Source organism: Bradysia coprophila, assembly GCF_014529535.1.
Source record: "Bradysia coprophila strain Holo2 chromosome X unlocalized genomic scaffold, BU_Bcop_v1 contig_416, whole genome shotgun sequence".
Taxonomy (NCBI): domain Eukaryota; kingdom Metazoa; phylum Arthropoda; class Insecta; order Diptera; family Sciaridae; genus Bradysia; species Bradysia coprophila.
Genome location: NW_023503334.1, coordinates 48,242 through 62,892, shown reverse-complemented (window position 1 = coordinate 62,892; position 14,651 = coordinate 48,242). Strand labels below are relative to the sequence as shown.

At 33.8% G+C, this 14,651-nt stretch overlaps 2 protein-coding genes across 2 annotated transcripts in view; one reads left to right on the top strand and one right to left on the bottom strand.

Annotated features, from left to right (window-relative positions):
• LOC119069923 (M-phase inducer phosphatase-like) overlaps positions 1–14,651 on the bottom strand; it is a 107,017-nt gene that overhangs the window by 70,302 nt on the left and 22,064 nt on the right. The gene's annotated exons all lie outside the window — the stretch shown is intronic.
• LOC119069924 lies at positions 9,902–11,237 on the top strand. Its single transcript, XM_037174145.1, has 2 exons — positions 9,902–10,386; positions 10,449–11,237. The coding sequence occupies exons 1-2, from the start codon at positions 9,947–9,949 to the stop codon at positions 10,909–10,911; spliced, it is 903 nt and encodes a 300-aa protein (XP_037030040.1). The 5' UTR covers positions 9,902–9,946; the 3' UTR covers positions 10,912–11,237.

Sequence of the window (14,651 nt, the reverse complement as noted above, 5' to 3'; positions counted from 1 at the left end):
TATGTAGTGTGTTCCTCCTTAAACTTTTAACTATCAAATGAGATATACGGACAAATCGGATTTATTAGCCTCCGACACACCATGGAATTCACTTTTTATCGTCTATTTTGTATGGTTGAAGGTTTGTTAGGCATCGAGAAATGAATGACTATTATTATTGTGTGTCTATGATGTTGGAATATTTTGTGAAATGCATCAAAAGATTGTTTTTCGATTTTCGAAGCGGAAAATGAGCATGAATATTGAATGTACATAAACCAAAATAAATCAACTCCGGGTAAAGGATTTGTTTTTCTTTTTATAATTTTGTTTGTTATCGGAAATTGAACTGCTAAAATCGTTATAATCGTTACAGTTTGATTTATGAACTTAATGAGGATTGAGTTGATTTACAAAAGGCGAACGAAATCACTTTCGTCCATCCCTCACACAGTATTCGAACAGGAATACACTATCAAGTAAAGGTCCGGCTTTCCTCTTCATCTGTTATCGACAGCGATGAAAAATGTTTGCGATTAGTTCTTGCTAATTTAAAAGATCAATCCAAATCAATCTATAAATTTGAGTATTTTATCAAGCACAAGTAGCAGATTCGATACAGACTCGACAACTTGAATCGTTTTTGAAACGAAACGAAATGTGTTGATATGTTTCAAGCACTATTTCGGCACAGAGTCGCCAAATTACAGGCACAAAAAAGTTCAGTTTACAAGTGTTCATCGATACATCATGACTAATCCTACCTGAATCACACGAAAATTGAAATTTTTGATTCATATGCACCTATTTATTCCTGAATCAGACTTCTTCCCTACACCGGATTTTTAAGGAGATGTGATGAGTGCAGTTCCGGCCTGGCAATATGGGGATAGTTGGAGATTCTCAACAATTACGTCATCAGCTAAATGTAGCTAAATGTAACTTGTTAATAACTATGGTGACTTTTTCGCGACTCTCTCGAAAATTCATTTAAACGGCTGTTTTGTCCTCAAAGGTTATATGAAAAGGGTCACCAAATGGATGCGGTTTACACAGATATTAAGAAAGCGTTTGACACAGTCCGTCACAATTTTTTGATATCGAAACTTCGTAAAATGGGAGTCCACTCTGAAATGCTAAATTGGATAGAGTCTTACTTGAGCGGAAGGTTGCAATACGTTAAAATTGGAGGTCACTCATCAACTGTGTTCTGTGCTACATCCGGAATCCCACAGGGGAGTCACCTAGGCCCCCTTCTCTTCATATTATTCTTCGACGACATAACAAAAGTAATACAACGTGCGAAGTGTCTATTGTACGCAGACGATTTGAAGATCTTTCGGAAAATACGAACAGTATTGGACTGCTCAGCTTTGCAACGTGATCTCGATGACGTCACACATTGGCTCAGGATTAACGGCCTCACAGTCAGCATAAATAAATGCAATTCGATCTCATTTCATCGGAACTATCATCCAATTCACTTCGATTACAAAATGGACGGTGAAAGTCTGGTGCGAGTCAACCGAATTCGTGACTTGGGTGTGATTCTGGATACAAAATTAGACTTTTCAGCCCACATCGACCATATAACAAGTAAAGCGTACTCAATGCTCGGCTTCTTGAAGAGGATTTGTTCCGAGTTTCGTTCCGTCAACGCCCTAAAAAGCGTCTACTGTGCTCACGTAAGATCACGTCTAGAATACGCGTTCAACGTTTGGCAACCGCACTGCACCACGAAAATATCCGCAATTGAGTCCATTCAGAGACAATTCATCATCTACGCCCTAAGACGAACTGTACGGCGTGACAATACCTTCAGACTGCCTTCATATGATTCTCGCTGTAGGACAGTTGGTATTGAGGCATTATCAAGAAGGCGCATCAATTTGAGTGTAACTTTCATGTACGATGTCCTCACCGAACGAATTGACGCTCCCGAGCTGAAGTCTAAGATAAACATTCGACGACCTGCCCGCGATCTTCGTTCGAATGAATTTCTGCAAATCGACCAACACCGAACCAACTATGGATTATATGAACCAGTCAATTATATGAGCATGATCTTCAATCGATTTGCACATTTGTACGACAGATCAACCTCTACCAGAGCGCTATTCGTTTATCACCTACAGGATGAGCTAAGTGTTTAGCTGCCGTTTCGTTCATTGCAATTTGATTGATTTGATTTACTGATTTGTTTTCCTCTTTTCCTTTTCTTTTTCTTTTTCTTGTTTTTGAATTTTCTTCAGCTTTTTTTTATCTTTTTGACGAATATTTTTTCTTCAATTGTTTGAATATGATTCTTGTTTTCATCTTTAATTTCTATTTTTGTCATAAATATCAGTTGGTTTTATACTGTTGATAAATAAATAAATAAATAAATGATGAAACGAAAAAGCACTGATGGATTTCCAGTCGATTAAAATCAATCCAACCTATTGTGTCATTATTGTCTTAGAAAAAGTGACGTATGCAAGGTATTGGAATGGACATCAAAGGAAAAGGATTTTGTTATGTAATTTTAGATTTAAGAAGTAATTTACTATCCGAATGAATTCCAATTTCAGTGAAATTTTAAATTCGTTAAACACTTCTAATTAAGACAATCTCATAAAATAGAACTTATTTCACCAATCTTACCCTTTCTATTCCATTAAATAATAAAGAAAATTAACAATATCATCACACCAAATCTCTTCCAAAATCATCAGATCGATATCGACAAGTCTTCCCAATAAAACCGTAGAACACCCAACATTATAGTGACAAAATGTACACACACAAAAAAGAATCGATAAAAACAAATAACCATATCATCAAAGAAAACCACCTGTGTTATATGAAAAAGAGAAGAAACAAAAATTAACAAACAACACAAAAAAAAATCGTTCAACAAAAGAAAATCATATAATAGCACACCCCAATAAATATCACGTGGGTGCGAAAGAAATAAAATTCGTAGAAAACACACAATAAAAATAATATTCCCGCACACCGTATTCGATCATAAATTTTCACACGATAAGATTTCCGAAGAAAAATTCCTTTGCCAACAGATTAGTTATTATATTATGTATAGGCGGTCTTAAACAAGATGCTCGGTGGAGTAATTTAATCTATTGCAACGTTAAATTGTAAATTGTGCCGGGCTAAGCAATTTAAATGAGCAATTATTCGTACACATAATAAAAACATGTGTTTGTCGCCCGGTAAAACGAAATTTGTAAATGTAAAGAAGGTAAAACTTAAGAATTCAAGCAATGCAAGTGTAACTGATAAAAGCATTGCATTGTAGATACACACGTATATATATATATGCCCGTAATATATGTACAAGTACAACGACATTTATTTAATTAATTACATGCGGTGCAACGTATATTGCGCTAGAAGGTATATATCAAGGATTTTTATTTAAATGAAAGAGAGAAAAATATCGAAAATAAATAAAAAATGATATCCTGAGGAGTCTGGTAAACACATTAGACTTTAATTAGTCGTCTTCCCACGAATTTTTTTTTCGTCATGACATTCCTGCTTTTAACGTAGTCATATTATGAACAAATAAATAACTTATGCGTTGACAAATTCAAATTTTTTAAAACCAACATAATAATTAAGAGTCAAGTCTCGCAGAGTCTAAAACTTTGCAAGATAAGACGACAGAAAAATGCAAAAAAAAAATATTTTGAAATATTTAAATTTTTTGTCAACTGAATTTATTGAAATAAAAATTGTTTAAACGGATAAACACACCTAGTGTAATAATGTATAACAGAAAACTACTATTTAGTTTAGTGCACGATGACATTTTTTTAAGAGAATTCTTTCTATCTAAAAAAAATCATTTCCTTAGCAACTGGTGTTGCATAATATCCAAATCTAACAGGCTTTTTTCGTCGTCGGGACACGGATGAAGATTTGTGTAATGGTGAGACATTTGTTCTAGGATACTCGTTTTTTTTTGAAAGGCCTGCCTTGCCCATCGTTAGTGCCCTTCAAAAACAAAAATATTAGAACAAATGTTTTCACAGTGCAAAATTTAATAATATTACATCGATCTCGATCCGCGACCCGATTAAACAACAAAAAAGCCAGTGGGCCTGGGTCTATAAAAGTTACGAAGAGTAAACATTTCATGGATGTTGTCGGTGGTGTATGAAATGGTTTTTTATCACTAAATTTTCACTTTCATTGACACAATGTTTCGGTCATATAGTTAAATGTTATTGAGCCGGAGGCGAGCGCTGGAATCGAATTCGCTAAAAAAGCCTTTTAGCATAAGTTAGGAACAACTGTTTCCCTAAACGACGTGGGAAATAAGCGATGAAGTCGCGATATTTCCGCACTAGTTAGTGCTAGTATTGTATTACCAATATCGTTTAGGAAAAACGTTATTCCTAACTTTATGCTAAAAGAATTTTTTAGAGGCTCTTATTCCCTAAAAAAAGCATTTAAGCATGCGTTAGGATAGGATAGGATAGGATAAGATGGGTAGGAAAGCTGATGCTTTCCAAGGACCTAAGCCGCCAATGGGCCCGTTGTGTATTACTCATATTTTCGAGAGATTTTTCAATTGTGAATAATAAATCGTATGATTCATCTATTAAAACATAGGTGTCGCTAGTAGTTGACATTTTAGAATCACGATTGTGACTTATGCATGACGTACAAGAACTGTGTTCAGCATTTTTTGGTGTTTTCTCAGAGACCTATTACGGTCGATAGAGCTGGCTAGTGATAACTAACAGCAGAGACTAATCATTTTATGATTAGGAAAAACCCTATGAACTATGTCTGACACGGGAGTCGAACCCGGGACATATAGGGCGTGAGTCCATCGCTCTACCGATTGAGCTACCTCGACAGATTCATGCGTTAAGCAAATAACTATTTTAATACATTGCAACATTCGGTATTTATGTCCGCTTCTATAACCAACTCAATTACTCTCACTTGCAGCATAAATTACTATTTTGCTTTCATTTTTGTTTTATTGTCTCAGAACGATGCAACATTGAATTCCCGAATAAAATTAACAAGAAATCAGAAAAAAAAACAATTCGACTAGACATGCACAGTGTTTGTCAACGAATAATCGATTTCCTTAGGATTTCCTTTCGATAATACGGAAGTATCTTCAAACGGTCAATAGCAACAGTAAATTCAAACAAACTACACATCCAACCGACATTAAAAATATATCGCTCAAAACCTGTCCATCCATTGGATATTTGATAGTCAACGGAAAAAAAATAATTTTACTCAACGACATCAACATCACACCTCACTAAATGTCGTTTGGCTTAGTATGCAAGTGTGTCTTGTTCAATGAAAAATCTTAAATGAAAAAAAGACCACAATTTTTGATAGAGATATATGCGGAGAGCTGATTTTTATAGTCCTAAAATCTACGCATGGATATTTATATAGGAAATGGGATATATGCGAAGAGAATAAAATATTGTTTTCTGAAATAAACGTTTTTCTCATTTTTATATTTGTGCACAACGGACGACGACGCACCTATCGCCCATCGGTGTGTTAAATTGTTAGTATATATTATGATTATACATATATTGAAATGATAACGAGAATAAACAGAATCGAATTATAAGTAAAAATTATATTTTTGAAATTTTTGTGATGAAACAAATTTTATATTTTTATGCAAACATCCTGTTCTATCACAAGTCTAATAAAACGACCCATCAATTTCTATAATATTCCGAAAATAGTTTAAGATTTAATTTCATTGAGTAAATTATAATCCGGACAAATGTGCTCACATTTATCATTAAAGTTTTTTGTGTGGATTTTTCAGTCAATTTGATGGAGTTTTTTTTCTGTGACACTGGTCATTTTTCCTGATTAATAGTCAAGCATACACTGAAACATTAAATTCACCTTCCCGTTTGAGTAAAATAAAAACTAAATCGAGATGTGATTAGCCGAACGTTGTAGATCGAAAGGCGTATGGGAAGACGAATTTCATTCCACCATAATTTGTACTTCTTCCCCGCACCATGTTATGTTTATGTTACGGAAAAAAGGATTTAATTGTACAAAACACCTACATCGTTGAATGCAAACAATTTTTTCTTTACTATTATTAAGCTAAAGCTAACCATTCTCCTATTTTTATTAGTTTTAAGTATCATCTTCTTAAGTTACGATTTTTTTTACCTAACCTAACCTTACATCGAAGGGTTAATACGATTGTATAAAAGTAGAATTAAAAGAACCTTTTTTTGTTAGATGATTGATGTGTGAGATTCAGTGAGATTACTATATAATTTAGCGTCAATAAATTATAAGAAATGAAGTTGCTGTATTTTCGATAATAGAAATGGAGAAACGATAATTACATTCAAATAAGAAAAATCATTTCGAATTTCTACACACGTTGTGTTTCACCAGATTCATTTTAAATTCAAATTCTAAGTGAATGTGTGTATGGGTAACTTATGTCCAGCTGTTTCACCGTTTTGCCCAATTTATCATAAAAGTCGTAAAAAAAGATTTGTAATATCTGCGTTCCTTACGTAGAAAATTACACAGCAATCATAGACCCGTCATGCAGGGAGAAAGGATTTATGGTTTTCGTTTGATAATTGGAAACGAACAACCATTTCTAGTATTAATCTACAGATCCAATGAATAACATTTTAAATTGTCCGTCACCAGTTTACCAGAATTCAAAATTTATTTGAATGTAAATCCAGGTTTAACTCGAGACTTAAAGGAATAGCGTACCTACAAATCGTCAGTGAAGATAGTACTGCTCAGTCATCCCACTTTTAGTGATTATTAATTACTTATTCAATCGATCAAGCAGTTAGTCGTACTATTTGTACATTTACTAATTAATTAACAGGCTAAGTAGAGCCATGATTTACATTCAAATGATTGCTATTGATTTCGTTGTTATATAACGGATTCGTTGGCTTCCAACTTTCTTAAATTTCAATGCCATAGCGACACCATTCAACCCGGATATCTTGGGGTGAACCATATACGATTGCAGACGATAACCACATAATCAGCCAAACATATTGTTACGTTGGTGCTTAAGAACAACGTTATTTGTTATGGTGCATCTTGTTACAGTTTTCAACGATTTTTGTTAGAAATACGGGTTCGTATTCATGTCGTCACTGATGTAAATTAAGATATTTATGTTAAAATGGATGTGTTAATTTGACAATAGCTTCGTCAAATCAACGGCATGTTATTCATGGATGTATGTATATAAACAAGCGGAACGGAAGTGGTAAATATCTCAAATTTCAAGAATTTTTTTACTCATAAATGTTAGTTGATAAGAGCTACTGAACTACTATGGCTTACAGGGTTCTACCATACTAATTCTCTGCAAAGTTCAAGTAAAACTTTCCGAAATCTTTAAACATTTATTAACTCGGATGAGTCTGTGGTGTACCTGAACAAATGGAAACTGTACTTAATTAATTCAATTCTTCTTTCATCAAATTCTAACACCTCAATGCAACAAACAAAGAAATGACTGTCCAGTCCATTGATTTCTTATACTTGACAAATATTTGATTACATTCTATGGATGGTTTCGATATGCCTTTGTGTTGCTGATGACCATAATCTTCAGCAAGTTCTAAGAAAAATCATTGGGCACTTAGACCTATCCAAAAGTTACTTTTATGATAATAAAATGAAAGAAAACTTCACAAACATTTCATTCATTTCGTTTTTCATTTTTAATCAAATATTTATTTTACACTTCTCTCGTCTCTATTCATATTCATGGATAACCTTTTCTTTGAATTAAAAAAAAAAGATCTGAGACAAAGAACGAAAAAAAGGAGAATACTTCACCAAACAGTTCCATTATTTCATTGATTGAAGATATTTGCAAGGAAATCGGTTATTTAACAAACACAAAGGAATATGTGTCAACCCTTTTCAATCGCTTTAAATGGCACATTAACAACTCCTTTTTTTAGAAATTTAATTTTTTGTGGTTTTTAAACATTTTATTTTAAAAAAATTTTTAAAGGGACAAATGTATGATATTGAAGAAAAATGAACAATAAGAGCTGTGGTCAGTGTAGGAGATATGCATCGATATGGACATGAACATGTTAGAAAACTAAATTCTTTTATCCTCTATTCTGATTATTAGCATCTTAAAAAAACAGAACTTTTTTGTTGTAAATATTGTCAATATTTCATTTCGATATTTTAACCAGAAACAGTAGGGGGAACTGTATCCGTCGTCAATGGTACTCTATTCGCAATATTTGCATATTAACAACCGAAGTACAATACTGGTTAAGAACGAATTGTAACTCATATTCCAATAAGTGTCGGGGTAATGAAGGATTTATGCTTTCTTTTATTATTGCTTTGAACAGGCAATCATAAACACATATTGCTAACAGAGTCATTTAGGTTGGACCTTATTAGCTTTGGACGTATCGTAATTTCTAAATTTCTAAATTTCTTATATTTTCTATATTTCTTTTAAGATAGGTTGGGAATTTATATGATGGATAAGAAAGAGTCCACCTTAGCTCTCACATGAAAAAGGCATTCCTTATATAACAATGTTTTTAAACTATAAATAAGTAAAGAAGTAAAAGATTTTGTATCAAACACAAGACGATGCCTTAACGAAAAGGGAACTTAATTATAACATGGCGGATCGTTTGCTACTTTTAGAAAGTTTTACCACGAGATTTGGCCGAAACTAATTAGGCTAAATTCCGAAAGAAAGGGAGAGAATATAAAAGGAGAATCAAGAAATGAACATGAAGAGATCTACGCAAGAACGAATTTCAGGGACCCAAGTTTGGATCATTCACCTGTTTTTCACATGCACGGAGTGTACTTTGCTTTTACGTACCATTTCTCTGGAAGTTTTTCGTAGGCGTAATAGTAGAGAAAAACATTTTTTTTAACGCAGTATTGCACACGAGCGGTTGTGAAGCTCAGTATGAAATAAGTTATCAATAAGCCTAGTAGATAGTGACTCGCTACTTTTCTTTTAATTATCAATGAATAGATACTTAGCCAAAAATAACCGCCTGTTAGCGTGATAAGTTGAAGTACTTCGATATAACAAAACATTTTCGGCCACCTTGGTGTCATGAATGAAAATTTAAGTTGATTGATAAAAACAAGTTATTTCATCCATCAATTAAATGTAACGTGCTCGTAGTAACAGAGATAAAGGTAACATTTTATCAAAGTTAAAAATAATCAACACTTGCGTTTTGCCAAGCTTTTCTCCTAACTATGTGCGTCTTCTACACGAGCATGAATGAAAGCAATTGACAATACTGCAAAATTTATGGTCATTGATTGAAGACGGATTAGATTTGAAAAAAATCCGATACAGACTGAGAGTGACACAGATAAGACAACAGCGTTATCAAAAAAAAATCGACGCTAACGTTATTTTAGAACGTCCGTAGCGTTAGTGAAAAAGACGAAGATTCAGACTCAGACTAAAATGAAGATCGTAATGGGTCGACTCACTCCTGATCTGTTTTATTGTATAAAACAGGTCAAGCAGAATAAAGTTGATCATCTTCGACCAGTTTCGTATTTCCCTGTGTGTTTTAATGGAACAGGTCAGGGTTGGGTGGACTTATTCCTATCTTTGGACAAAAATTAGCACAGAAAGAACTGATTGTACAAAATCCGAAAAAGTTCGTGCTAGAAATGTGGGACTAGGTCACGATACTTAGGCACAAGTTATAAAAAGCTCTTTAAATATACTCAGCCGCAGAATAAGTGTTTACAGAGACATTGACTACTTTTACAGCTTATCGTCTGTTGAAATTTAAAATTAGCTTAAACATTAGCGGCGCTAGTGATAAATAGCATCGCTAACACAGCTATGTTGACTATATAAACTTTCGGTGAACATTCAGTGAACATTCTGCATTGGGAAAAGAAAGTTGTTATAAAAAACGAAACAAAAATGGTCAAGTTATTAAAGCTTCCGAGCACAATTATTCCATCTTTTATGGAACTATACAGAGCTGCAAGCTATCCACGGCATGCACTCACTTATTTCTCGTTAAAACATTTTGGTATCCAAAGCGAAAAATATCCAGAATTCAGAGAAAACCTGGAATTGTTGACATTGAACGATAATTGGAAAAAAGATGGTTTGTTTTTGATGAAGAATGGGCACACTTACTACTTTGACTCCTTGGAGGATCAGCCGTATAATCGCGTCAAGGAACTGTTGATGGGTATTGACTACTCAAAAGAGACGGTTTTCCGTGCAGTTCGTGATCAATTCAAACCCGTAATGAACGACGTTCTATGGCTAAATAACATGGAAATAACTGATCAAACTGGTACCACAATGTACTTTTTGGATAGGGATTTCCTGCTGAAATTGCCACCACAGCCGTAAGTATTTTATGGTTTGTCATAATCTTAATATTGTTTCTAAATGGCTCACTCACTTTAAGGATACCAGAGGGATGGTATTTCCGAAGTCTAACCTTAAACGATGTGGACGAGATAAATCAAAAGGTTCAACGTGAGGGTGGTGACAATCTTAGATACATCGAACATTCGATAAAATACAAATTGTCATTGGGTTTGTTTGACGAAAATAATGTGATGCAGTCTTGGGTTTATGGGGTAGATGTCGGCACATTGGGCACATTGGGTGTTACAGATGAACATAAAGCAAAAGGAGCCGGTAGTGCTACTTCAACAACGTTTGCAAAAGTATTACTCAACCAGGACACAGATTTCGATATAGTTTGGAACTGTGAACATGGTAATACTGCTGCACATGCGCTGGCTCATCGATATAAGGCCACAAACATTGGTACGGTGACATGGATGGCAGTGAACAAACGAATTTCTACGAAAATGTCGCAAATGGGAATGTATCAAATATTTTATCCTAAACCGAAGATGTAGATTGCTTCTTGAAAATATGTTTGAATGATGGAAGACTGCCAATTATTTTTACGAAATTCAATCCTTTGACTATAATGCTATTTTGGACATTATTTAGAAATACAATATGGAAATTGTTACTAATCTAAACCAAATTTGTAAGATCAAAAAACGGTGTTTTTTGTAACCCTTCTATAACTAATTGTTAAGTAGGATCTTACGGTTAGTCACAACAAAGTCAAAAGTTTCTAATCTACTGTTACCAATGAAGTAACAGATTTTCCATCGATCTGTTGATGTGAGTAAACGAAGTGACAGAATATATTTAGATATCGCGGTACGTTAAATAAAGGTTAAATAAATTTAAAAAAAGTAAATAATTATAAACTGACAACTGACGCGCGCTGTGGAGGAGTGTCCTAGGTCGTTTTCCTAAGAAAAACGAACACAAAAACGGTTACCTTTTACGGTATCATGGAAACAATCGACCATTAAAACCTCAGCAAAATGAACCAGAAAATCAGGTTCGCTTTGTTTCTATTCATTTCTTTACCTAGTCATCATAGATTGTATCGAGATATTTTGAAATTTATCCCCCTACTATGTGCGCTCAATTCGTTCGACTGTAAATCGTTTGGAAATATTTAAATAGTTTCATTCTGCAGAAAAGGGTAAGTGTAAAATTGTCACCTTCTTGTTGTCCGGTTATAATAAACAATATATTGTGTTGCCACACAGCCAACAACAAATGAAAATTTCGGTCGGCTTTCTTTTTACGCCGGGATTTTCTTTTTGCATATACATAATACAATTAATGATTATATGGTCGCATTATTCTATTAAAACCGAATGAATTTAATTTCTTGTGGTTAACACGGACAATACAGGTTTTTCCTTTTAACAAAATATGGATCTATTCATAAGTTTCTATGGGTGCAATGATTTTGCACTTTAAAGTTTTTGATTCATCGGTCGGCTTCTTTGCATAGATATTAAAGGAACGCACGCATCATGTGGTAAGTGTTAAGCTTGATTGTTGTTTTCGTTGTTGTGTTTTTTTTTTCGTCTGACCATTGATCATATGTCATTTTTACATGATTTTGTTACCCGCATATCAAGCCAAAAAAAAAAATCGGCAAAAACTAAATCACATCAAATGTGATATATAACTCTACGCTATTACCGTAATAAACACTCATTCATAAAATTAATCGCGTTCGTATAAAACGCCCCTTTTATTCGATAAAAACTTGCATCTGCCTAACGCCAATAGTTATATTTTTAGATATTATAATGTGTAGCACCACGTACAGACTGCCATTGACACACAGTCCCTTAGCTGTACTTGTTTTGGAAAAATTGTTACACGTGCAATCGAATTAATGTTTTTGCAGATGAATTGATAAGCTCTGTGCGATGACTCATGCCATACGGTTTTTGACTGTTGAATCAGGCGTGTTTTCAATATAAAATTTATAAATTGAAGAAAGATTGAGAAAACAGTTAATAAGTGTTAGAAAATCGACATTTGAGTGATACTAGCAAAATGTTGGCCGACACCGCACATCGTACCGATATTGTAACCTGATTTGATGAAAACCGTCTACCATCTACACCCCATATATTTTCACCACCAATTTTACCATAAGTGCAGCTGCCCGAATTGTTAGCGTTTGTTTAAGCCATTGTATTGCATTTTTAATTCAATATATTATGTAGGTTCTATTTTATCGTTAGAGTTGTTAGAGTAGTACAACAAGTACCACTATCTTTATTACAATGTATAACTGTACGAACTCGAACAGTGTACACTAACTTTGACGAATTGTACTTATTTCAATAGGTACTCAGTGAATGGCACATTATTTAAATATGTCCCGAAAAGTTGTTTATCAAGTCAACGGAGATATCGAAGCCATGGTAATTTTTTCACCGTTGAGATCATTTGGATTCGGTAATTTTGAGTAAATATTCTCATGTTCCGTAGCAATATCGATTACAAACGTTATGAAATGGCTAGTCATTTGTTATTGGCAATGATGACACAAACGAGAGATGAACCTTGGTTAGATTTCTCTTTAAACGAAAGAAGTAAAAGATTCTTCATAAAACACTAAACGATACTTTGAACGAAATCAGTAACAGATTTAATCTAAATGCAGTACCACGCTTGCCGTTTATAATATGTCAACAACTTAGGTAGGTTGATAGGTCGTTTACAAGGCCAATGGTAAGCAATTAGGTCTTTCTTCTACAGGAAAATGTGTGTTAAGACTAATGAACTAATAGATTTTGTATTAATCACCGGGCAATACTTTTTACAAACAAAATCTGCCACAGGTTTAATGATTATGAATTCCCGTGTGTTTAAGGATCGAAAATGAAGAACTTTCAAATTGAAATGATAGATTGATGAAATTATCTCGTTCAAATAAGAAGTCAATGAGTACCGAAGACTAAAGATCACAGAGACTGTGATATAGTGAAACTTTAATTTAGTTGCAGGTTCTTACATACAGCTAAAGTAGAACCACGACAAATTTCGCATCCATTACTAAGCTCATTGCCTGGTATTAAAGACAGTTTGCCATCGTGTACCCATGAAAAGGCCATTAGTGTTGCCAAAATAACGTCGTTACCTTCAAATTAAAGAAATGGATACAGATTTGAATGCATTTTATAGGAAACTAAATCAACTATAGAATGAAATATGCTGTCTCGTTCGAAAACTATACAAATCACGAAAATCGAAGTCTTTTTAAAAGAGAAAAACCGAAAATGGTGCACATCTTGTAAATACGATTATTTTCGATTCTACAAAAAACGCACCCAATATACAGCAACACGACACTGAATTGAATTTTACCAGCCAAAACCTTTTTATTATTCAAAAAACTGAAAATTTTCTCATTCTTTAGAAGATTATCTTTTGATACCTTTTAAGAGACCTCATACGGCCAACGACATTACAAAATATTTTGAAAAACTACGCAAAAAATTACGTTCTCAAAGTAATCTAAATTCAATAACCTAAACAATTCGGACGGCATTTCGGCATTGACGACTTAATGTCATTCCAATTGAACATTTTACTTGGGTGAATGCGGCAATCCTAATGTTTTGTGTAAAACACGTAATTTTACATTGGAATTTAAATTTTTATGAAACTTTCACAGAAGCATTGGCCTCACACAAAGTCTGTTTTTTAAAGAAAATCCATCACAGTATTGTGTTAAACAGAGTCAAAAGTAAATTACCATTGCATGCAACAATGATCTCAATCGAATCACAAGAAAAAAATCCAGAACGGATTGATTCCGAATCAAGACACAATTATTAGGAAAGGCAATGTAAATCGTTTTTTTAGGGGCATGATAAGAAGAGGAGTTAGATCATCTTCGATTATTCATTGTGTTGAAGGCAACTGTTTTTAAACTACCAGTCAAACAATACAGTGGAATAATCAAACCCACTTTGACAAGATTAGATCTCTGGCCTTTTTTTCGATTTTCAACATTTTTAAGTTCATGCAGCTATTGCTTCTCACTGGTAATCACAGATGTAACGAAAAGAAGGATTTTAATCGGACGCCTTCACAGAAGGATTAAATTTTAAAATATTCGATTTCTCAGTGCGGTAATTTAACTCTCTTAAAAAGATCAAGAAGAAACCCTAAATCAACGATGATTTAAATACCCGTATATAAGACAATATTCTGACAACCAACGAAATCAGATTCGTATTTTCTTCCACACGTATTT